General features: G+C 44.7%; 1 protein-coding gene across 8 annotated transcripts in view; it reads left to right on the forward strand.

The window, feature by feature from the left end:
• Nucleotides 1–25,772, forward strand: part of USP40 (ubiquitin specific peptidase 40) — a 660,245-nt gene that overhangs the window by 300,105 nt on the left and 334,368 nt on the right. For 4 of the 8 annotated variants that reach the window (XM_078681394.1, XM_078681399.1, XM_078681395.1 and 1 more), the window contains exons 19-24: nt 1,474–1,537; nt 2,063–2,116; nt 2,951–3,039; nt 8,708–8,794; nt 21,685–21,721; nt 22,501–22,568. In XM_078681394.1, the coding sequence (XP_078537520.1) occupies nt 1,474–1,537; nt 2,063–2,116; nt 2,951–3,039; nt 8,708–8,794; nt 21,685–21,721; nt 22,501–22,568 (399 nt within the window). The remainder of the gene's footprint in view (nt 1–1,473; nt 1,538–2,062; nt 2,117–2,950; nt 3,040–8,707; nt 8,795–21,684; nt 21,722–22,500; nt 22,569–25,772) is intronic. The other 4 variants (XM_078681396.1, XM_078681398.1, XM_078681397.1 and 1 more) reach the window with 1 other exon arrangement.

A 25,772-nucleotide genomic window follows, 5' to 3' on the forward strand; every position in this document is an offset into this window, starting at 1 on the left:
GTACATAGGAAAAGTTAAAGTATCAATTATACACTTTAATAAATAACTTTTAACCTGCACCAGCTATATACTCCATTCAATAATAAAAATCAAATATAATAGTAAAATTGTATTTTTATTAATTATATGGGAATTGAACGTTTGGAAAGTTACCTTTACCCTGCTTGAGGCTGGTGGAGGCTAATTTGCATTAGCTCTCCAGTAACCGCCCAGCTTGTTCTTGTAGTAAATGTTAGGTGACACCTGGAAAAGCCAACATGTGTTCCCCTAGTCAGGTTGGCACCAAACCCAGTTGGATTAAATCTACCCCCAGAACTTGTTTTAAGTGACGAAAGAGTAAGGAACTACTCATTACCCAGGCCACACTTCTGAGTGGGTACACAGCCTCTGGACAAGGGGAGAAAGGTTTCCACATGTTGGATTTTTGGAATAGAGTGCACTGTAGTGTTGTTTACCGTTGGGCAAACAAGAATTGCTGGAAAAGGGAGCAGGGTTGCCCCTGATAACTCGTACCCCATTGCTTAGGGAGGAGGCAGGAGACAAACATACCCACTTGCCACCCTTATCAGAACACTTTCCAGGCCTTCAAGATCCCATTAGGACTGGACCTGCTGTTAATGACCGGAGAGGAGCACTGAAGGACTGGGCCTGCTCCCCTTTGCACCCACGACTAAGAAGCGTACTCTAAAGGTCAGTTGGCTGACCACCTGTGCTTCTACAGGGCCACAACAAGCTGCAAGATGCCTTTTTCCTGGAAATGCCCAGCTGATGAGTGGCAACTTGGCCTGAACTGAACTGGAATAGCCTTTGCTGGTGAGACACCGGATGAGTCTCTCAAAGTTCCCTCTCCTGCGATCCAGGGGGTCTTAAACGCTTGTGCTCCAGCTCCTTTCCTCCCAAAAAACATTTCTCCTATCCCCCCATCTGTTTACTTAGGGTGCATAATGTTAATGTTGAGAGATGTTTATGGAGAAGCTTGTCTTTTGGGTGCAGACCTTGGCACCGAAGACATCCTACATGCTCTGTTGCTGCTCAAACATTTTTCTTTGCTGTGAGGTGCTCTAGGTTTCTACCATGCTTTGGAGGAATTCACATTGAGTCTGATGGAAGAGGGGCTCAAGGACCAGGAGCGCTTGAATTGCTGCAGTAATCCAGTTGTATTCTGTGCATTACGTTCCCTAAGATTCTGCCACCAACTAACTAAGAATGGATCCCGAAGCCTGTGGCTCTGTAGAAGGTCCTAGGACAGATTTACTCTTACACCCAGGCAACATTTTATTGTGGGTTTTAGTGTTATTACCAGCAAGTACCAGCTTAGTGTTCTTAAGAAGGGATAGAAGTTTTTGCGCCATCAAATGAAGCTTATGTTCCAAATGTGTTTTCCAAGGGGTTTGAATGCAATAAATACTATCAATGTGATCTGAAAAAGATGCATTCACTTTTTTCACTAACACAACATATTTCAACTCCTAGATGATGTCTGATATTAAAATGAAGGCTATTCAGGACCTGCAAGTAGAGGACGAGATTGGTGATGGTAATGTATTCCATGTGAAACATCTGGTTGTTGGTCTTATTTCTGCTATACCATTGCCTTTTATGACTCCCATTGCCGTCATTCTGTAGCCAGCACTCGTAGCCCTGTGCTTCCCATAGCTTCTGTTCTCTTTGTTTATAAGAGCAGTTTCCTGTAGAAAATGTAAGCTCTCATCCTTTGTCGACTTTTAGTTTATGGCCTCTATTTATGCTTTTCACGTCTTTTGTTCTCTGAGGACCTGCCAAATCTAGTCCGTTGTTTCTGTTGCTTGTCATCTTTACAGACCTTATATGGAATGAAGCCTCTTATAGTTGTATCTGCCTGTTTCATTTCAAGAGATTTATGTAGAATGATACAGTGAGAACTAAAGAATGAGACAATTGTGGGACCAAAGGGAGGAAGATCATTTCTTCAAGGAGTCTAGAAAGTCAATTGGGGAGGTTTCCACCTTGGTGTAGGATGTGTTGTTTCTAATTAAAGGATATGTTAAGTCATGTCATGCCTACTGCCTTTTCCCTTTTCTAGGAAGTGACATCTGCCTTAGACCCATTGACAAAAATGGCAAGTTTCTCCCTCCAGGTAAGAGGCCTGTGGTGTAAATAAATGCTCCTGGTATAACTAGATAATATGTGAAATACTTTTAGGATGGCAGTACTGTATCTCAATTGGTTTGTTCAGAGTGTGGAAATTCCAGGAGCAAACCAGTTTCCTTTTTTCGTTACTGTGACAATTAATGATTCTAAATATCTGCAGAGGGCATCCCCCATGTCCCTGCAGTGAGAGTGAGTTAATGTCGTCTTGATTTTGGAGCATCTCCTCCAGACATATCACACAAATTACGTTATATATTTGTCCCTTTTATTTGCCATACTTTTAGTCCTATAATGTGAGGTCAGTATTATTCATTCTTGAGCTGAAATGTCACTTAGCCCTGTATTAGAAGTTAGAGTACTGACACAAGCTCAATGGTATTGATGAACTCTAACGCATCCTGCTGTACCAGCAGAAGGCTTCATATCCCTGTGATCCTAGGATGCATCTAGTACTAGAAGTGTTAGACTCTGTATACCTATGCCAATTACATCAGCATGTACTGTTCCAGTTCTCCGAGCCACACATCCATAGAGGTAACGTTTTCTGTATCCTTTTCCAGTTCTCTGAGCCATCCAGTCGTAGCGATCTGAGGTGCAGGTTCATGTTCCAGTTGTGTGAGACACTCACTGCTAGATGTTATCATTTTGCTTAATGCCAGATTACTGTGCAAAATCCTGAACATATACTGTACTATCTATCAGAAGTGTTCTTTTGCTCACCCCTGAACACATGGAGTCGTAGAGATGCAATGCCTGTGGAAATCATACAGTCCCCTTATCCGTAGAGAATTTCTTACATTCTTGTGTTTCTCCCTTCTAGTGGGAGACTCAGTAACTGTGGAGGAGGCTCACGTGAGAATGAGAAGTTCCTTGGGACTGTGTATGGGACAAGCTCCATCCTCCACCCAGGTGAGTTGGATCAGAACACTGCACTTTGGGCAATACTTTCACAAGTGATTGCCAGCAACCTCTACTCAAGCCACTAAGTTATTTACAAAGCACTCAAAACTCTGAGGTGGCTAACCTCTGCTGGAGAGCAGTGAGAGGTATTCAACACTGGAAGATATTGGAAGGTTTTTAAAGGCCTTTCTGAATACCTTTAGTAGTTTCATGGGAATCTCCTCATGTGAGATTATAATTACTGAGGTTTCAGTGCATACTCTTCTATGCGCCCAGTGATGGTATGCACCATACGTGACCTTGTAGCTATCTTAGTAACAGAGCCTGCTAAATAAGAGGAAGAGCACAGAACCAGTATTGCCATCATTACTGTCAACTGACACTTTAAAGTTTCAACTTTATTTTCCTCTGTATGATTGTGGTCACCTAACATGCAGCCAGTATTTGGTAGCTGCCCACTGACAACTTAACATATATGTGTTGGTTTTTTGTTGTTGTTGTTGTTGTTATTGGTATGATGTAATGTACTGCTTCATTACAGGGTATTTTCCTTCTTTAGTCATGGGATTTGTTGGTCTGGAACGACATTCTTCTTTTGATCAGGAATGTTTTTGGTAGCTTGGATCAGTAACCTTTCACTATTATGCCTATATATAATGGATAAAGTACCCCTTCTGTACATTATAGGGATATTGGAAGTCACAGAGGAGTCCCATAACCATATAGAGAGTTGAGACCGAAGACCGACTTCATTTGTAGGGTCATGTAACTCCGAGGTGACTTGCAATATCCTTATCATGTATGACATGTGGGTACTTTAGCCCATATAATACATGGTCTCTACATCACCTTTCCCACAAACCACTTAAATCCATGGTGAAAGAAACATGCTTGCAACTAGTGCAAAATTAAACATTTCACAAAAGCCTTTTAGATATTTGTTACAAACAGATATTAGAAGCAGTTTAATACAAGTCAGTTAAAAATTAAAAAAAGATGTAGTAGCTCAGAATGTGTAGAAACATTTAGAAAGATTGTAGTTTTTCTCTAACTGTCTAAGGAGTGCAAAAAATAAGCATGCTCACTCCGCTAACCGTCGTAAGCTAGAACAATAGAGCAAAAGAAAAAAGAAACTTTCGGTTTATTTTGCTAAACAGCTGCTTCAATTATGCTTGGTGACCTGACCAGGCTTTCACCTTGGCTGCTGGCACTGGCAGTAGGCATTGTGCCTTCAGAACTGGACTGTAATAACTTATAATAGTCGAGTTATAAAGTTTTTTATTTTTATCCAGCGTCTGGGTGGGTCACACGCCTTGCCATTATAAAAAAATTAGAGACTGACGTTTATACTAGGATTACAGAATCCCATGTATTATAATTTCCGGTTTTATGGTATTTATCTTTTCAACATTTCCGTCTGTATTTATCCATATTTATTCTTTGCACATTTTTTCTGTATTTGTCCATTTTTATTTTGTATTCTCTGTATAAAGCGTCAATGTGTATTTTTCCACATTTATTTAACTGATCAATGTATACTCGCTTTTGAATGTCTAGAAGGTTTCTTCAGCAGTATACAGTGCAATAGCCTTATCTGAGAACTTTTGCTTTGTAGAATAGAATAAGTAACTGTAGATCTGCACTAATTAAGTTTAAATAGGAAATATATTGTCTTTTTTAATCTCTCCTACCTCTCAATCTATACACCTACTGACCTGGCACTCATGACTGACAGTAGAAAAAATATCTAAAGAAGACCTATTTTCTGTATTTAAAAATACATCGTTTTCTGTCAGTATTTATCTGTAAAAACGGAAAACTGGGAGGGAGACCTACTTATAATGGTGTACTAGTTAGTTTATAGGGTGTTATACATACTTGTATATATGTATATGGTATTTCTGAAGTGCAAACCTAACCAAAATACAGCAAAGCACTGTACATAGTCAAGGACCAGTATAAACTCATCAAATAATAGGAGAGCAAGCTGGGTTGTGGACATTTAGTGCATTGTGATGTCGTTTTCTTTAAAGATGGGAGTCTTTAACTCTTTCCTAAAAAAGATCTTCTCTGGAGTGGTCCAGATGGATAGCAGAATTTTGTTCCAAGTCTTGAGTCATTGGGGAAAAGACCTGCTGTCTTCCCTTTTCTTTTTTATACTTCTTAGTCTGGAGTCTGATTATGTCCTGGCTGAGGATGTTCTAGGAACCAGCAGAGATGGTAAACTTGCCTTCATGATAAGTGGGGGGTGGGGGTGGAGGCGCGGGCATGATGACTTTGTAAATGATGACCCAGGTTTTGAAGATAGTGCTGGCATGCAAGGGCAGCCAGTGGAGATCTATCAGAATTGGGGTACTGTGATAATATTTCTAAAGGCCCTGGATAAGATGTGCTGCTGCTTGTACCATGCCTAAGGAGTGGCAGTGTTAAGTCTGTGATGCCATGGAGTAGGGTATTACCACCATCCGGATGCAAGAGTTTGAAAAGCAGTTCTGAAGTCACTCTAAGCGATACTGGTACCAGGCCGTCTTTGTGTTTTTTGTCAATATGTTTCTTAAGGTTGAGGTTGGTGTCCAGGTAGAACCCGAGTGACTTGACATTCAGTGAAAGTTTGAAGATTAAGGTTCATGACATTGAGCCAGGTTTGTACTGTATCTTGTTCTTGGTTGTTGGAATGTCTGAGGCAGAGGAGATTTTCAGATAGAGTTTATTATTTGTCATATTAGTGAATCTTGATGCTTCTATCTGGAAATAGAGTGCAAAGTGGGTCCATGTAAATGTTGAAGCTGACAGGAGACAGTATTATGGAACTCTGGGTTCTCCACAGGTGATAGGGATCTTTTGTGACCTGGAGGTAACAATGTGAAAAAAACTGGTGTCAGTTCGAAGGGCAGGGAGAGAACCAGTGAGGGAGACTGCAGGTGAATCCCCTTTGAGACTCCAAGGTGCTTATGAGGGTGGAATGGCCCACTGTGCCGAAGGCAGCTGAGAGATCCATCAATATGAAGCATACTTTGTTAATGGAATAACATCCTGGCTGTCTTTTGTTGTTATGCTGATTTTATACTGGTCCTAGGCCATTGCAGTGACATGGTCCCAGGGCATTGTAGTAGCTTGTTTTGGGAACATTGCATCATAGTTGCTTGTTTTGGAGACACTGTAGTCGTTTAATGAGGGGGCATTGTAGCGGCTTAGTGTGAGGACATTATAGTGGCTTGGTCAGAGATTGATGCAGCTTGGTAAAGTATCCAATACAAAAAAGGGGCCCCCTGGTACTGATATTGGGCAGACAGGCAGGGGAAAATAAGCAACCCAAACAAAAGATGTCTGCCCAGCAGGATTAATAAAGCTGGCTCACGAAGAGTCCATTAGGATATATTTAGCAAAGTTGAGCTCACCATATTCTAGGACCAAACCACAGAATCAGCCGAGCGGCAGTCATAGACACAACATATTTTTATTTTCATTTTATTTATTTTTTGTATTTAAATTGCGAGTCATTATTATCATTTTTTGCTTCACAAAAACATAGTTAAAAGGTAGTTCATAGTACACAGTAAGGTTTCATAAAATCTCTAAACTATCCCCTAGTCCCACGCTCCTCACACATTCAAATTCACTCATTCAGTCAAAAAACACAGTCACTCCAACATCAAACTAAACAAATATCCATTATCCTCTATGTAGTTCCAGAGTGGCAGATGGAACCGGTCCTGCAGAGTCTTCTCAGCACAACACTGGAGACCCCAGTTTGTCGAGGCAGGACAGGAGATAATAACGCCAACGCGCGTTTCGGTGCCCGGCCAGATCTACTGCCGCACCTTCATCAGGGCATTCATACGAGGACAATGGGGAGGGGCAATAAATAATCACCAACGGCAAATCTCATTCGAGACCAACCAACAGTATAGTTATCTCAACAGCAAGAGGTTTCTTTCAAACTCCCGATATCGATCACCGCATCAAAAGGGGGAAGTGGTTTCTTTAGCTTCTCTCAGTTCATAGAAGCAAGGTGCTTGGATCCACTAATGTTTTCTTAGAGTAATAACAGTGGAATCAGCTTTACACATAAAGTGGAACTCGTATGGAAAAGGGCCTCCTATACGGCGGGCGGTCTGTCCAGCAATCGGATAATAAATGTGCACAAAGTCCAACTTCCAGATGCTTAGTTCATGTCCTTTCAAAAGATTTCATCATGCGTTTGGGGGACTGGGTTTCAAAGCCCGCAGACTCCAAGGTTCCCACTCCGAGTGAAAGCTGACCTCTACGGGCGCGGCTGGAGACAGACTCCTATTTCAGCAAGAATTTTCTCAACACAATGCAGCTGGGCCTAGGGTATATAATGTCATGGAGTGGGGGATACGTAGGGCATTATAGTAGCTTGATCTAGGAGAATTCCGGCAACTTCATAGTACATAGGCACATAGTAACTTTGCTGGGGAACATTTCTAGCTGCTTAGTTTAGGCTATATTGCCAGCTTGGTTCTGGCAATATTGTGCCTGCATGGTTTGGCCAGCATTGTGCCAGCTTGGCTTGGGTGGCATTGTGCTGCCTTGGCTCCGGTTGCATAGTACCAGCTTGGCTCTGGCGACATTGTGCCCACTTAAGTCAGACGGTATTGTTATGCTGGTTTGGATGACATTGTGTCAGCTTGGTTCGGGCAGCATTGTGTCTGCTTGGTTTGGGCACGATTGTGTCAACTTGGTTTAGGCTGTATTGTGTTGGGTGACATTGTCTCGGCCTGGGTAGGGCAGCATTGGGCTGGTTTCATTCCGGCAGCATTGTGCCAGCTTGGTTCAGGCAACTTTGTACCGGCTTGGTCCAGGTAACAATATACCGGCTTGTTAAAGACAGCATTGTACAACCCAATTTGTGGGACATCTTTTGTCTTAGTCTGAAAGCATTGCATTGTCTCTAGGTGATATGCTAGTGTGATCCATGCATGCTTCAACCACTTCTCTTTGACCCATTTTAATTTTACGTGAGGATATTTAAGTGTTTGCACTCATTCCTGGTGGCTGTTATGTCTGTAGCTTTGCAATGGCTCCTAGAAAGCCTTTGATGTAAACTTGTAAAGCTTCCTTTGCGGCTAGGTAGGAAGTGCAGTTCATGTATAGAAAGCAGGATTTGGGATAATTAAACAATGTTCTCTCATCAAGCGGGTAGCCCTTCTCTTGCACGATGCACAGTGATTTCATGTGATGTGTGACTCAAGTAATACTGTTTGTAATGTTCTTTGTCTGTTTGGGAGGGAACCTGTTTTTAAAAAAAAAAAAAATTTGTTGGATCAGTAAACGTCTGGCATCTACAGTCTGTAGTGTGTGTCTAGTTCAACCTAGGCTTTTCACCCAACACGTGGCCACTCCTATGTAGCTCTGAGTTGCACAGCTAACCTTCACAAGACCTTATTAGGCCACTATTCTTGTCATGATGCAGTGCCTACTTCTTCATTACCTCTCTGTTGAATGTTTTTTACTTTTTTTTGTAATTCTCTGGGTTGCGCTTTACCTTTTTTTTTTTATTCTCTGGGTTGCCCTTTACCTGAAAATTAAACATGATAAAATGATGATCCACTTGTTCTGTTGCTCTCTTTCTGTACTTTGTGAACAGCCATGTGTTCCATTGATATATGATTTAGCAGATTGCAGTGGTAAATGTTTTTGTTTATTTTTGTAGCTCTTCCTGTATTTTGTCATGGGAAGTGATGTGCAGGAGGGTCCCGAACTTGAGATCCTGGTGGAAGAGACAATATCTGTGAAGGAGGTAAAAACGTATAGCCTTTGGAACTGTACATTTCTAAAAGGTCAAGGCTTTGATTTAGTGTATGTCTTAACCTTGCCAGCCTTTTGAGCCATCTATTTCTAGAGGCCAGAGTATCTGAAGAACTATGCCAGTCCCTAGAGCCATCAAGGATAAAGGCTCTGTATTCCTTTGCAGTTAGGCCCTATAAACTAAATTCTTATCTGTTCCTGAGTCATGAAGTCCTAAGTGTAACAAGACATAATTCTCTGTGCAATCTAGTGAATTGTTCTAGGTGAAATGGCCCATATTCCTGTTCTGTTTCACTGTCAATCTTTTTTCATCCTGTCCTAAAAGGAACACAATAGGTATCCTTTCATTAATTAAGTAAAATGAAAGTTTAACAAGCCCCCTTTTCTTTTTGTCCGCTGACTGTAATTATCCATCCCAGTTTTCTGGGTCATCTGATGCTACATTAACTTAAAGATGGTGAAGGAAAGACCCTCCATACAATTTCCGTAGGACGGATCAGGGGTGCATGTCCCAAAAATTCAAATAAAGCTACCAAAAGCACCCTAGTCCTTCAGAGTGTTCGATCAGCTTCAGTCCTAGTTTTAATGTAAAACAGTGTTGTAGATTTTTGTTTTGACCCTAAATTAATATTGGAAGTCACTTCCTAATAGGATGCTGGACTCTCACCCACATTTATGTGGCATGGTTTATCATCGAGTTTGCTCCTAGTCCAGGGAGCATTTGTCCTAGGTGACCTCCTGTGTCCTTGTTTTTGGAGCTGTGGGGATGGTGGGAAATTCTACACTGGAGGGATCAGTTAACATTGTATACAAGTATTCCTATCTTCCTATCACATGACAAAAACACGAATGCCCGAGAATGTGCTATCAGGAACCTACACAGTTTGTATTTAAAAGTCAACATGTTTCAGCATTCTGATGTAAAGCCATGTCTTGTTTGTGGCAATTTCAGAAATAGGTGGATCCCTATGTGGTGAAATCTGTTGTCCAAAAATTATTATTGTTCCTTCAATAACATAGCGTAATGCATAATGAAAATTAGCACCTTAAACAAACGTGATTTGTCACTGCAAACACTAAACTTTCCAGCAGTTACTACTTAATACTGGTTCCCTTATCCTAATTTGGTATCCACCTCATGCACAAGCACCTCCAAACATAAAAGGCGTCACACCATGCTGTCATGGTAAGTTCTTATATTTTTCAGTCATAGTAGTAAAAGTCACACTAAAAACAGCATTGTCTTCTCACCTTGAGTAATAGTAAATTCTACTCCATTAGTGTAGAGAAAAGCAAATCTTCAGATGCTGTGGTTACTAGTTCAAGAAACCTATGGGTTTTTAGACGAGAAGCTTTTTAGAGAAGAGTATCAGGACCCAGTAATATCTCCAGCCATTATTTTCCTTACTAGTGAATACATATCGTCTGTGTACCTAATGCTTCTCTGCCACCCGATCGTAACTGCAGATTGTGTTAATCATCGAAGTAAAGAAGGGGCGTTGCTGAATTATCAAGGAATTTCAGCGTTTACGTCAGAGCACATATGGTTGACTGGATCTGATAAAAGATTTTCAAGATTAGGGCACTCTTTTGGTAAATTAATCTGATTTATAACCATGAATTGCTTCTTGACCTTTAAGAACTCATCTACCATCTGAATAATTTCCTGAGATTTTGGCATTGTTTGAATACTTTATGAAAACTGTGTACTCCTACAATGAATTACATTTTCTTCTGATGAACTCCATGCATGGTTTTAAGCAGAGGCTCAAATATGTCCTAATTCTATGGCAGGACCCGGAGGCAAGGATTAGGCTTAACTTTTTTCACTTTAATTCATTAGCAGGCTTTGAAATTATAAGACTTCAATAATAAACAGAAACAGTCCCTCCAGTCAGGACGCTGCACTTCCATATAATAATCCCTGGAGGAGACTCTCTAGCCCCCTCTTTCGTCACTGCTCCAGCAGCCTACAGATAACTGACATTCTCTGGTATTTCTGCTTTAATGTGCTCTTTTTTGCGGCAGTACTGAGTGGGGAACGTAGGAACCCTTCTGGTTTACATGCTGCAGTGTTTTCAATTGCCTTTGTGTACATTAACTTGTTTTCCCTTCAGTGTGGCCCCGAGAATTCTCTTGCTCCTACACGGCCGCTTCAGACTGGCAGGCTCTGGTGCTGTCAGAAGAAAACTAGGGGGCACAATACTCTGAACGCGCCTAGTGCGTCCCAGAGGCTTGCGTGTCAATTTCACTCACCAAAACACACAAGATGATGGACGGAATGTTGCGCAATGGCAAAATATTCACCCCCAGTCACAGATCTGGGTTAAATCCATCGTTATTTTGCTCACCACACCATCCCAGTTCAGACATGGCCATGTGCAAATCAGTCTTGACCCTGCTCCTCATGGGAACAGTCCAGACCTAACTGCCAAGCCATGTCTTCCTTGGACCGGAATCAAGCATCCTAGGACCGGTTTCCGGCATTCCAGCCTTCATCAGCCAGGATAGCTTGACTCCAGTGGCGCATTGAGCACGGGACCCACGTCTGGACATACCCTTCCCACATAGTTTGAACAGCAAAACACACAAGATGATGGACGGAACGTTGCGCAATGGCAAAACATTCACCCCAGTCACAGATCTTGGTTAAATCCATTGTTATTTTGCTCACCAAGCCACCCCCAGTTCAGACATGGCCATATGCAAATCAGTCTTGACCCTGTGCCTCATGGGAACAGTCCAGACCGTCAATTTCACTAATCAGCAGGCGGAGTGAAGCAGAAGTGTGAACTGCGGCGTTGAGAACAGCTGACACACTGTGGTCACAGTAATGAACAGGTCTTTAAAAAGTAATCGAAGCGAAGCACTGTGTTTTATTTTGATGTATATTCTTCCTTTGTTTGTCCAAATAATTATCTTGAAAGGTGTTCTTAGCGCAAATAGGTTATATTCTTTCTCTTAATAAATAGCAATTGCTTAAACTTTGGCCATTTACATATCGAAAAAGAGAATCAACTAAAGGTATTTTGAAAATGATTCTTCTATTACACTGCAGCCATTGGGTTAGGAGAAAGGCTGGTTAAAAGGAGTTAAGGAAAAAGAAACTTGCTTGAAGAAAACACTTTATTTTGGGCTTATACTTGGGCTCATACTTTGGCTGGGGACGGGTCTCAAAATCTGGCAACCCTGCCAGTAACATGCAGCTATCTCCCTTCTTTTGTTGCTGCTGCTTTCAAGATAAGTACACTCTTTTTATGTCCTATATTTTTGCTAAGAATTTGCTGTTTAGACCTTAGTTTAGAAACCATTTCTTAAAAGGGCGTAAATTATAGGTTTACTATAACTTGGAGCATTGTCAGATGACTTATGCTGTATAGCTCGGTCTTGTTTAACTTTAGATTTTAGTAAGTAATACTTTTAAAATTGTACAAACATTTACATTCACCATTTGGTTGCTTTATTTTGTTAGCGTTAATTACTTATTAATCTTACCTGGTTTACTTTAGCCCTCTTTAGGGGAAGTGGTTGCTGGGGCATTGTAAACGATGCGGCTGAAGTGGACATCGCTCACGTGTAGCAGCCATCACCCGCATCCGACTCCTCCGCTGCAGCACGTCTTCACGCGCCGTCTGTATTCAGGCTCAGATGTACGCACTGGCTTTTCTTCAAAGCCTGGTGCCCCTCTGCATCTTAAGAGGGAGCGGTCTGGTTGCAAATCTGATGCTACCGGGCGGGGGAGCAAAGGTTTCCAGGCTCTCCAGTGCAGCGCGCTCCTTAGCAAAAGCGAAGAGTTTTTTCTGCCTTGGATGCCTCAATGTTTAAGGCTGTTTCAGAGGTGCTGGCGTCCTTGGAGAGGAAAATTATGCAACTGCAGGTGGGAAGACGCTTCTGGGACCCTGGCCTTCAAACCTGCAGGGCAGCCGGCTACACCCAACCTAGATGGTAAGCCCAAGCGCGCAGACGTCCCAGGAGTCGATCTTGCCCCCTTTGCATGCCCTAAAAAGGCCTTTATGGGCTTGCAAACCCTCCATCCTGATTCTCAGGTTCCTAGTACCTCTAGTACAATCATCTTCTCCCTCCACCCCATTTACCCGGGGGATGGAGATGACTCTCCCAACACCTCTGACGTGGATGGGGACCTTAGCAGGCCATGGCACCTTGTGGCCAGTCCCTCCCAGTCCAGTGATCCCAAGCCAGACACTGCTACCATGCCCCCTGACTCTGACATGTTAGACCCAGATGACCTTTTTTTTTAATTAGGTTTGCAATTTATCAAACATTACAATCAAAAACAGACCCCCCCCCCTCCCACCAATCATTCTAGGTCGCAAAGTCTGACAGGACAGCATTGTGACATTCCCTCCTCAGGTTGATACACAGCCATTTAGCCAACAACCCATATCAGGGCAGGCGGCGAACTAGAGCATGCCTACTAGTGGTTTTGCAGCAGAGCTGCTTGTTGCCCATCATAGATTACCCCTCCACATCTCCTCGTTCGACATCAACAATTACCAATTATGCCAACACAGAGTATCATTCCTTCCCAATGATTATCTGACGCCCCTAGCCCTCCACTGCAGTGCTTGTCTCCTTTTGACTGTTTAGGTATATCTGGTATAGTCTCCCAAAAATTTGGGGCGGCTAGTGGCGGGGAGGAGCTCGCTGTAGTTCTCCGACTGCGTGCAGCAATATAACATATCATGTGACCAGCGTTTAGGTGTAGGTGCGGGACCTCTCATCCAGCAACAAGCCACCACCCTTCGGGCTGTAAGTAGCCCCATGTCCACCAGCCGTCGGGTAGCCCTAGGCAGCCTCTTAGAATACCCTAATAGCGCCAGCGCGGGGTCAGGTGTGAGTTCTACCTCCGCTATACTGCTAATGTCTGCGAAGATCTTCTGCCAGAAGTCCCATACACCCGGGCATTGCCATGCCAGGCGAAGGAACCCCGCGTCAGGTGCATGACATATCTCACAGTCAGCTGTGTCACGTAGGCCATACCTGTGGAACCGCTCTGGTGTGTAATATACCCTGTTGAGAAACTTGAAAAGTACCAGTCTATGTCTACCATTCAAAGATAGCTTCCGTGTATTAATACAACAGTATCTCCACATGTCATCATCAATCACGTCATCATCAATCGCTATCTACAGGTCAGTTTGCCAGGCCAGCCGCGCTTTCGTGTATGAGTGCTCCCTATGTGCCTGTGCTAGCTTATATAAGTTGGACAGTAATTTCTGGGGGGACTCAGCTTTTATTACGTAGGAGAGTTCCGGGACCTCAGGCAGCTCAGCCATATCTTCCCCCAGTAGTTGCGCAAGAGCACTGCGGACCCTGTGGAATTGAAAGCGAGTCAGAAGGGGAGTATCTTCGCTGCCCGAGGATGCCTGTTCCCATGTTTTTGCTACTCCCTCCTGAAATAGGTCACAAGCCACTTTGACGTTTAATTTATTTAACGCCTGTATCACGCTTTTCTCTTGGATGGGAGGTATCCATCTTGCCCATTCCACCGGCATAATGGGGGAGTATAATAATGCTCCACCCTGCAGCTGTAGAATGTTGTACCACGAGTGGTTAGTCGCTGCAATCGAATCTAGAACGCCCGTCCTGCGATTAACAGGTTGGAAGATTGTGGTAGGGAGCGTAAGAGGGCTGGCAAAGAGGGTTTCCATGCGGACATGCGAAATATTGCTATCCCCGTGTACCCAGGTGTGCAGGTGAGCGGCCCGGGCAACTCTATAATACAGCTCTAGGTCAGGGGCACCAAGCCCTCCCATACTATATGGCAGCGTTAACAACGTCCACTTGGCTCGGGGTTGTTTCCCTGCCCATGCCAGCTTGACCATTAGTTGCGTTAGCCGGTGAAAAAAGGACTTGGGAAGAACTATTGGAATTGTTATGAATAGAAACAATAACCTAGGCAGCACCACCATCTTAATGATGGATATCCGTCCTAGCAGCGAAAGTGGGAGCCTGCACCAGGCTTCAACCTCATCTTCCAGTTTGCTGAAGGCAGTGCCATAGTTAGCCCTAAACAGGGTCTCAGCGTCTGTGTGTATGTGAATGCCCAGGTATCTAACTGTGTCTTTGGTCCACTGGAGTGGGTATTCCATCTCTATATTCTGCGTTATCGGGGTTAAGTGGAATGCCAAGTGCTTCGCCCAGTTAACCTTTAGGCCTGATAGAGCGCCAAAGCGGACTACTTCCCTCAATACCGAGGTTAGATTGGTGTCTGGGTGGCGCACGTAAAACAAAGTGTCGTCGGCGTACATGGAAACCAGAATCTTGTATGTGGGGAACCCAATACCCTCATTACCGTGATATTCACGTAGCGCGCAAGCTAGTGGTTCAGCCACCAGGGCGTATAGGAGGGGCAATAAGGGGCACCCTTGCCTGATGCCTCTACTGATGGGGAAGGAGTCGGTGACGAGGTTGCCAAGCTGAAGCCTAGCCCGCGGACAGTGGTATAGGGCCCCAATCATTTGGATAAATGGCACATCCAAGCCCATCTTCTGTAGGACCAGCATCATGAATGGCCACTCGACAGAGTCAAATGCCTTTTCCATGTCAAGGAATACGGCTAGAGACTTCCGATCCTGATGAACATGTTGTATTGTGCCCAAAACTGTGCGGATGTTGTATGACAAGTTCCTACTCGGAATGAATCCAGCCTGTTCAGGCGCAACTAGCCGAGGCGCCAGAAGGGCCAGGCGATTCGCCAGTATTTTAGCAAACAGTTTGGTGTCGACGTTCAGAAGAGAAAGGGGTCTATAAGACCCACATTCATCACTCGCCTTGCCTGGTTTTAGTATCGTTATTAGTAACGCTTCCCTCATTGATGGCGGCATGCTGCCTTCAACACAAATGTAATCGAAGAGCGTCGAGAGGTGCAGGACTAGCTTGTCCTTAAATGCCTTGTAGAACCCCACCGTGAGGCAGTCCGCTCCCGGGGCGCTACCCGCTCGCATGCCCGCCAGAGCTTCTGTTATCTCTTCTTTCTCTATTGGGAGCATCAGAAACTCCGTGTGTGTGTTTGTCAGTGTTGGTATATCGATGTGTTGTAGGTAGTCGCTGATGTCGTCCTCCAGGTCCCCACTTTTGGATGCATATAGCTCAGTGTAGAAAGTCCTAAATGCATACGCTATATCTGATTCATCCGTTAATACTGTGCCATCTCCCGCCTTTATTTTCAAGACTTGCTGTCGTACTCTTTTCCCCTTTAGGAGTCTGGCCAGTACCGCGCCCGGGTCTCTCACCCTCCCCATATGTCCTAGCTGTTGCATATTTGCTCAGGTGTTTCACTTCTCTGTCCGCTTCCGCGTGGTATTCAATTAGCAACGACTTGATTTCTTCCCCTATCTGAAGTCCTGCTCTGTCGTTCTTCGAGGGTAGCCAGGCGACGTTCCAGGTCAGTTAGTCTCTGTCGAATGGATTTGAGTATGCCCGAGTGCTTGGACATCGCTATGCCCCTGATGTATACTTTGAACGCTTCCCACACCACCTGGAAGCTATCCACCGAGCCCACATTGGTTTAAAAAAAAGTATCAATGGCCTCCGCCAGCTCTCCTCTGAATGTCGGGTCTAGGAGGGAATTTGGGGGAAACCTCCATGCGAAGGGCGGAATGGCTTTACTGGGATGTCCAGCACTAGGAGCACTGGCTCAGATAAGGTCCTCGGTAGAACCCTACAGTCCCCAATCTGTCCAGACCTGGAGGCAGACACCAGCCAGTAATCTATCCTGGTATGGATGTCGTAGTAGGCCGAGTAGTGAGTGTACCCTCCCCGTGCCGGGTGTCTAAATCGCCACACATCTTCCAGTCCCAGACTGGTGATCGCACTCCTCAGGGCCAGGGCTGCCGCCGAGGGCCTACGGGGAGGACCAGCAGATATGTCCAGGGTAGGGTCAAGCACCAGATTGAAGTCCCCACCCCACAGTATACGATCAGTGTCATAGTGTTTGGAAATGGTAACTAGTGCATGAAAGAACTACGCCCTCAACGTCTGTAAGGACAGTTTCGATTTCGGGTTGGCCCAGGTGATCACCCCCCTAGCATGCAATGTAAAGCCTGATGCCGTTACATTGCCCTCTAGACCTCTACTGTGTAGCATTCTACTAGTCATGGGGAGGTGAGTTTCCTGCAGTAGAGCCAGGTCCACATGTTGGCGCTGCAGGTAGCTAATGACCTTCCTAACCTTCCTGTGATCGTTTAGACCACGCACATTCCATGTGGGGGCCCTGAGTTTGGGTGTATGGGTATTTTGACCACGATCAGCCGCATCAGCCATTGTAATAAACTAAGTGTTGCCTAAGAGTGAATGTCCTGCATGTGTCCATAATCTTTTGCTCGCTCAAATTTACGTACTGTCCCCCCTCTCTGCCCACAAAACATTCCCAACCCGATGATCCTGCAACCCGCCTCCAACAGCAGACCACCCCCAACAAGGCCTCGCATGAATTTCCCCCTCCCCCCTCCCCCTTCCCCCAACTTTATACAAAACTATTGGACCTCCCGACTGGGAGTCCAGATGCATTGTGCGCTAGGGCCGAGGTTGCCGGGCAACCCCCGGGTGATTAAGTTGCAATGCTTGCAGAGTGCCCCGCTCCAATTGCTAGCTGCACCATATACAACAACATCAGCCAAACTGTAAATATCGACCACAGTTATCGCGCCAAGCGCACTAGATGCAGGATCCTAACTTGACCCTGACGCAACTCATCGTTAAACCTCGAGACCCTGCATGTATAAATTACCATGAAATTGCACCATAAGACTACCCATATTTGCTCCTGGGCCACCAGAGTTATCTCACCCATGTCCAGTTCAGCCAGTTCGTCAGATTTCCGTCTGGAAGTCGATACCAGTCCGCTGACACCGGGGCTTCCAGGATGACCTCTGCGCCATTTCCTCTGCTCTGTATGGAGGTCAGTATCAGCGTTCAATTAGTTCCATGGCAACCAGAGTCTCCCCGGGCATGCCGGGAAGGAGTGTCACTCCTGCTCGTCTAGTTGACTTTGCCGGTCGTCGCCGTCCGCCTGTCTGTTGTGGTCCCTGCGTTGATCTCTGGACCATCCTTTTAGTGCCTGCTGTAGAGCTTTAGGGTCCGTGAAGAGGTGCGAATGACCCTGCCTATTTACACGCAGCTTCGCTGGGTACAACATGGCGTAATCAAGTCCGAGTTCTCGAAGCTGTCTCTTGAACGGGGCAAAGTGTCTGCGGGCTTCCTGGACTCTCGCAGTGAAGTCAGGATATAGGGAGATTTCTGAGCCTTCATATTGTAAAGATTTCTTTTCCCTGGCGGCCCGGAGCGCCATGTCTCTGTCTCTGTAGTTTAGGAGCTTGGCGATGATGGGCCGCGGCGGGGCTCCCGGGCGGGGCCGGGGGCCCAGTGAACGGTGTGCTCACTCCACCACAAACATTGGTGAGAACAGGTCCTCCCCCAGTAGGGTAACCAAGAGCTTCTCCACAAATTTTTCCATGTTGCCCGTTTGTGTCGTTTCCGGAACACCCGTGATGCGTAGGTTAGAGCGTCGGGAACGGGCTTCCAAGTCTTCAGTCTTCTCTTGGAGCGACTGCATTAGCTTCTCTATTTTCTTATGATCTGAGTCAAGTTCTGTTTGTGCCTTCTCCACCTCTGTGAGGCGTCTCTCGGACATGTCTAAACGCTCCGCATGCTTGTTGACGCGCTCCGCCATGCGGTCCATCCTGTATGTGAGGGCATCTATCTTGGTGCCTATTGAGGACATGGTATCTTGTAGGCCTTTTTCCATGGCTAATAGCATGGTTTTTATATCTGAATATTCCAAAGTGTCTGTACTAGTCGCCGAGACAGCTTTCTCGGCCTCTTGGGAATCCGGGACCTTAGTGCGGCGTTGTTCGAACGGGAGCTTACTCTGAGTCGTGTCGCCTTTCCCCATGCTGTCAAAGGGAAGGGCCAGGTGGCGCAGCTGTCGCTCTTGTGGGAGCTTTCCGGAAGTGTGGCAGGCTGGGTACGCGTTAAATTGCTAAGAGTATTCCAAACTCGTGTCCTCTGGTTAATTCAGTGCGGGGCCGTTTATTCCTCACAGGTTATCAGGTGTGCGCGGTGTCGCCACGCCGGCCTAGCGCTCCGAGATCCAAGTTGTAGCTAAGAGCACCTTTGATGCGAGTTCTGACCGCAGTTCAGGACCCATTCCGAACTCTGCAGACAGTCCGAGTCCCCCGATTCAACACAATACCAGCATGTCTCACCTCTAATGTGTAGTCGGCCACATCGCAGTCTCCGTAATCTTTTATTTTCCCCGAGTTTGTCGGCAGGTCCCAGGGCACACAATGCAGTAGGCCCCAGCAGCGACCCGGTGCGTGGGTCGTAGTGCAGATAGTGACGTCGCCCCAAATATAGGGCCGAGCGTGAGGCTACTCAGCAGTTCAGTACGGCCGCAGCCTGGTGTGTCCTCGCTCACCTCGTCTCCCTCTCTGAACCTCCGCTAGTTGTGACTCACGTCACAGGGTTGTACTCGGGGGGGCTCCGGGCCTTCTCCTCGCGGCGGCCGCTCCGGCGGAGGTGCAATATCTCCCGACGTGGACCCGCTACAATGGAGCGTTGCTTTCCACGGGGGAGGGGGGGGGTAGGTAGCGAAGAGATCTCCCCCCCTCTTCGCGGTCGATAGTGCGGGAGACACCGACCGCTCTCCAGGCTCCGGCGCCCAAACTGGGGAATGCGCTCCCACCATTTGAGATGATAATGAGGTTAGCAACACAAGTTCGGAGTAAACTGGCAGATCTGGTAGTAATCACCCAGGTTTGTATGTCTCAAGTCTGATTTCCAGCTCTGATGGAACTTTCTTGGGATTTTCCAATCTTCTACCCATATTTCCGTATCTCTTCCAGGATCCTCAAGGCAACCCTCATCACCTTGTCCTAGCAGGCTCCCTTTTTCCCATGGCCTGGAGGATTACTGTGATCAGTGGAAAGTCCCAGGCATTTAACAAGAGGCTGACTCTTTACTAGCCAAAGCCATGGCAGATATCCCAAATAAGATACCGTTCTGCCTGGTCTCGATGGTTGGATTGGTGTTTCCAACACCAAATGGATCCCTCGGGGGTGGTCTTTGGTCCCGTCTTGAATTTTCGGCCATCTCTGGCCTCAGAAGGTTTGGCCTATAGGTCAATAAATACATTCAGATTAGCTATTTCAGCAGGCCGTTTGCCGGTAGATGGTCACCCAGTTGGGGAACACCCTTTAGTCTGCAAGCGCCTGAGGGGCATTAGGTTCTTGGTCCCTCCCAAGCCCATATTTTCCACTTCATGGGGCATAGCTAAGATTCTGTATTTTCGCAAATCATGGCCTTCGAATGAAAACCTGTAGAGGAAGCAACTATCGGCAGAGTTACCACCTAATTGTCCTTGATTTCCTGCCGAGTGGTCTTGGATGAACGAGTGTTGGATATAACAGATAGAGTATTCACCTGAAGGGGTAACTCTTCATATTGTTCAAAGAGTATTTCAAAGATTGTGTCATACACAGCTTTTCCAGATTTTTCCAAAACTATGCAATGTTAAAGCAATAAAGGCATATTAGGCTATGACAGATGACCTTCATCCTTGCGGAGAGAGTTAATTGTTTATCGCTCTCTCTAAACTTCATAAAGCGGTTTCTTCCATTACTATTGCCAGGTGGGTCAGATGGATGATGCAAGAGACTGGCATTGATATCTCCTGGTTTGGGGCTCACTCTGTGAGAGGGGCAATTGGCTTATAAAGCCTTTTCACTGGGAGCTAGAGTAGAGGACACCCTTTATACAGCAGACTGGTCATCAGATTCTGCTTTTAAAAGGGTTGACTTTAAACCAGTCTCAAATCTGGCAACTCTAGTGAAGGAAAAGATTTGAACTAGCCTTATCCTCGCCTCTGGGTCCAGCCATAAAATGAAACATTTCCTAGCTATCGTAGCGAAAAGTTTAAATTCTATTAAGGACATAGAGGTGAGGATTGCCCCACCCAGTCTTCTAAAATATTTAGTAGACCCACCCAACGAAATATGAGACTTTCAGTATGCGCTGGAAATTTAAATGTGTGTAATTCATGCATTTATGATTTATTACGGTTTATCTTTTTAGACCTGTTTAAGTTGATATTTCCATTCTGCAGATTGATAATTAAATCCTAATCATCTGAAAACAGACTCTTACACAATACTTTCTTTCTCAGGAGCAGAACCAAAGAAACAAGAGTGAATTTTGGAAAAAACGGCTATGTTCGCAGGAAGAAAGGAGACGAAGAGTCTCCAGGGATTATTATATGGGAGTGCAGCATCCTGATTGGATGGACTGGTTTCTTTTTTCTTAAGGACTTATGGGAAATGTAGTTTAATGTTGAAATCTTATAATGTTAAAGACTTTTGGTGAATAACAGTGAAGAAAGTTAAGCCTTATCCTCCCCTCCGTGTCAAGAGAATTGAAACTTTCCGCTACAATAGGTAGATCATTTTTAATTCTAAGGTGGCGCTACCTTGACCATTCCTTTATCAGTAAAGATAGACCATTCTCAATTGATGATTCTCAGACTCTTAAGTAAGGAAGTCTTCCTCTTTTAGAAGCTTGTATGTGCTCCATTCATTAAGTATCTCATGCAATACTATAAACATGTTGTGGGTGGAAGGGGCTTGTTGGTCTTGCCCCACTCATCATCTCCTCTTTATTTGTCATCTTATCAGACGTCCCAAAGCAACAAATGAGTTCCAGTGTTTACTTTGAAGGAGGGCAATTGCATTTATCTCCCAAGTGCGAACACTCCTTTTTGGTCACATGCCACACTGACTCTTAACAATGCAGCCCCCAACTTATATGCACCCTTATTTTGTCAGTCCTTATCCTTACTGACTGCTGGTTTATGCTTACTTCTAGTGTCTGGAGATGATGCTGGCAAAGGCTGGATTATCAGGTTAGTCTCAGTTGCTCTAATAGTGGTTGGGAAGGAGATAGTGGAGAGTCCATATTGTTTTCATTAACTTTACTTTCTGGATTCTGGTGGATTGTGGACGGTACCTTATCCAGTCTTTCATTGACATGGGCAGAAATCACCAAGCATACATAACCAACCTAATGAAATACAAAAGACGCTGTGTAATGAGTGAGATATGTGTTTCTGCCTCACTGTGTTTGAAAAGTGAAGTGTATATTTCGCCTTAATTTTTGTATGTCATGTGTCTTTTTGTGGATTGGATGTATTTATGTATGGATGTGTTTGTCTGGTCTCTTTGTCTTCTCCAGATAACCTTCCATCAGCTGTCTTCATTTACCATATTTCCTTTTTTCAGTTAATGTTGACTCATTCATAACTTCTGTTTTCCGTTATCATTTTTCTATGCTGTGCAGTAGTTCTGTTTCAGTTCTCGCCATTTTACACCTAATATATTTGAAGTTGTCACCTATCCCCGTCTGCTGCTGTTGATGCCTTCAGGTCATATTTAAGTTGTCACCTTTTAGTTCCCATGGTCATTGCCCCTTTTTAATCTGTTTTCCTAACTGTATTTTGTGGTTGCCTTCTCCTTCCATATTTAGTTTTTGGCATCATCCCTCATTCTGTTATCCGCTGTTATCGTCTTCCTGTCTTTTCTGCTATGATTGGTTGTCACCTTTTTTCATTCTGTTTTCGCTGTCACTGTGTGACATTTTCAGTGTAGTAATTCCCTCCTTGTGTTCTCTGTTACATTTCTGCAGGTGACGATGGATGGCATTTGAGGAAGATGGACTGGTGCTATGAAGCTAGCGAACCCTTGGATGAGGTGGTATGGCAAGCAACTAAATTATTTATAACCATCTCCATCATAGTTACATCTTAATATTTCTTTCTCACCTACATGTTTGTACTTTATTCAGAAAAAAGACCAAGTATTGCCACCTGACATCCTAATTCATTATGACTGTGCTTCCTAGGTTGCACTTAGAAAACAGTTTGGAACTCTGTAGATTCCCTTGCTGTTACTTTGAGGGTAAAGCTCACCCATCGCTTTGCAAGAGACTGAAAGATGACCTTTGTCTTCCTTGGAGAGGGAAAGGCATGTGCTAATTTCACTAAAGAAAAAAGAAAGTACTTTTGTGTTTCACTTTTGACAAGTGGTTCTTTTGCTTCACCAAAGTGGTAGAAGTAGCCTTGTGCTGCACCATTGAGAGAAATCATAAGAGCGCAAAAGTACCTGTGTTGTGCATCATTAAACATGCAGGATGCGTGGCCTACAAATCACCAGATCCCTTGTGCTTCTCCAGAGGGGACATAATATCCTTGTGCTTCTCCGGTGAGTGACAAGTAGGTAGTAGTGGACTTCACCACAGAAGTAAAGAAGTAGTAGTATGTTTCCCCCAACATGGAAGAAGTGGCCTTGTGTTTCACCAGGCTTCCCCAGAGACTATCAAACTAGTCGCTCATGTATAACCAGTACACCCCTGTTATCTGAGAACAGGCTGAATATTAGCTTATTGCATATGTAGAGAAGGTTTTTAACAATATTCTTTACTCCACTAGAAACGGAAAACTGACTGTTTAGCTTTGGTGCACAGTGATCAGTTTTGTTCTACTCCACTGTTATTGGTGTATGGGTACATCCCCAGGCTTCTGATTAACCCAGCCAATGACCCGGTAAAGCACAGAGGAATATCCGCTAGCCGGAACTACCCGTTCTCAATGTGAATCCATATAGAATCATATAATCTAGTATTTTAACAAAGCAGTGACTATGATCATTGTGGGCATCTTCTCTTCTTGAACTCCCCATAAGCTATGCAGACTCTGGATATGCATGGGCCACCAACTGGTGTGAATTGTGTGGTATTCTCTATTTTCTTTCATAGTGCTATTCTCTTCACTGAAAGACTTTTTTATATATCTTCTAAAGGCCATTCTAGACGTTCACCTTAGAATGTTGTCAATAATTGCTTTTGAAGCATAGCCCCTGTTTCTTCCCTGGACTTTTTGTACGTCACCCACTTGCCAGTTAATCTTAAGTACCTAGTTTCTCGTGTAGCTGATGAGTCCCATATATTGCTCTCGTTAAAAAGACTCTTGCTTCCTGTCTGGCTCGCTTCATCTCATTGTTTACCTTCATGCAAAACACTATCACATTTGTAAGGGGGGAACTTTTCCAGGTGTCCTATGGCAGTCAGTGGTTGCTAGGCTCAAATTGTAACTATGAGAACCCATCGTGTCACGGGGCTTCCCTATTTAACCTTGGCTGAGCACAGTACTCCCCTTTATTCCTTGACCCTCGGGGTAGCAAAATCGAGCAGTTCAAGGCTTACTCAGTGAGAAAGTATTGGGTAGAATCTCTACTCACTAAGATGTCTAATATCTGTCAATTAATCAAGGTCAGCTAATCCTTTCACTTAAAAAGAGAAAATATTTTAATTTTATTTCTGATTCACAACACAATGCTGCACATACATGTTAGAGGGCAATCAATGCACAGTTATCAATGCAGTAAAACACTGTGACAGGGAGATAGCCAGAACTTATCCTGGCTGTCCCCTGGCCAAGGTGTCTTATGGTTCTTCAGTGTAAGTTAGGTCATTGGCCCACTTCAGATAACTGATAGATACCATTCGTATATCTACCGCTAAACCCTTTCAATCCTTCCTTAAGTGATTGCGGGTAGGTAGAGCATAGGTAGTCCAAAGCATAGGTTTCTGCCAGGCCATCTGATCCATGCACTGTGCAATTCTGCCTTGCTGTTGCTTAGGCAGGCTGGGCCTGCGTGTTCCAGCGGGATGCAGAGTGTGTGCCACTCCTTTTGGTATGTTCTACACTGCCTACTGAGCTGGCTCACTCTCAATCTGCCCAGCTTTTGCCTTGGACATTTCCTGCTCAGGCCCCAGCCTGACGAAGGCATGCAGTGTTAGCATCGGTGATGAAGATGTTACAGTACATTCCACAATTGTGGTCTGGTGAATTTTCATTGGGGGAATCTTGCTCTGGCCCGTATCAAACCACCACCCAAAGAAAGTGAGTAGCACACCACAGTTCACTGGTGATCTGGAGTCTGATTTTGAAGTCACCACAGGTGTTTTATTTCATTAGATAAGCCCACTGAATGTTGTCAGACTTTTCAGCGCTGAGTAGTCACAGGATCTTTGTCTTCTTAACTTTTGTGTGCTTTCCATGTAGTCATTGGTGCTTATGTTTCTGAGCATGTCTCACCACTATTAAGGCCTCACCATACGAGCTGGCAGTGCAGATCCTTCCCTTCCGACAGGTTCCACCTCTTCCTGCCCTAGCTCCCCACAGTCCCCAACATCTTCCTTCAAAGCACTGCAGGCAACTTTTATCCTGACAGTTTGCAGAACCTTTCTAGTTGCTGTTCCCAAATCTGGTGAGGGGGAGTTGACAGTGACTCTACCCTGGAACACAGAAGAGTTTCTTAGTCTCTCCTGCTCCAGCACCCTTATTCTGGCAGATAACTCTTGGTTCATTACTTGTATTACATTTGTAGGCAGAGTTTGTGTTTCCACAAGTCTGGCTCTGGGATCGAATTCATGCAGGTCCTGACTTAGGTGTATTCTTCCGTTTCTGGTCCTGCCAAGTTCTTTTTTTTTTTTTTTTGCACCTTTTTATGGTTTAAATCTTTTATTAATTTTGAAAAGACCAGCATTACAATAGCCGCCACCTACATTTATATGAGCTAGATGTAAAGGCATAAAAGGAAGTAAGTAGAAGAGAAAGGGAAGGGTAAAGAGGTCTACCTCCTATATGTGTGTGGTGTGTCAGGCAAGTGTCACATAGATGATCTGGGCGGGTACGGCCTGCTGTTATCCTTATTCCTTTGGGAGGGGGGAGGCTTAGTGAGACGGAGCACTCTAAGGTAGTTCGGGCAGGTGAGTTCAGTCAATTAGTTGGATAAGAATTCTTTGGTGGTGCCTCATGTTTTGTCGAATTTAGGGAGGGAACGTGTAAGGCTTGCTGTAATCTTTTCCATCCCCAGTATTTCCCATTGCTTGTATAG

The sequence above is a fragment of the Lissotriton helveticus genome, chromosome 3_1 (assembly GCF_964261635.1).
Source record: "Lissotriton helveticus chromosome 3_1, aLisHel1.1, whole genome shotgun sequence".
NCBI classification, from domain to species: Eukaryota; Metazoa; Chordata; class Amphibia; order Caudata; family Salamandridae; genus Lissotriton; species Lissotriton helveticus.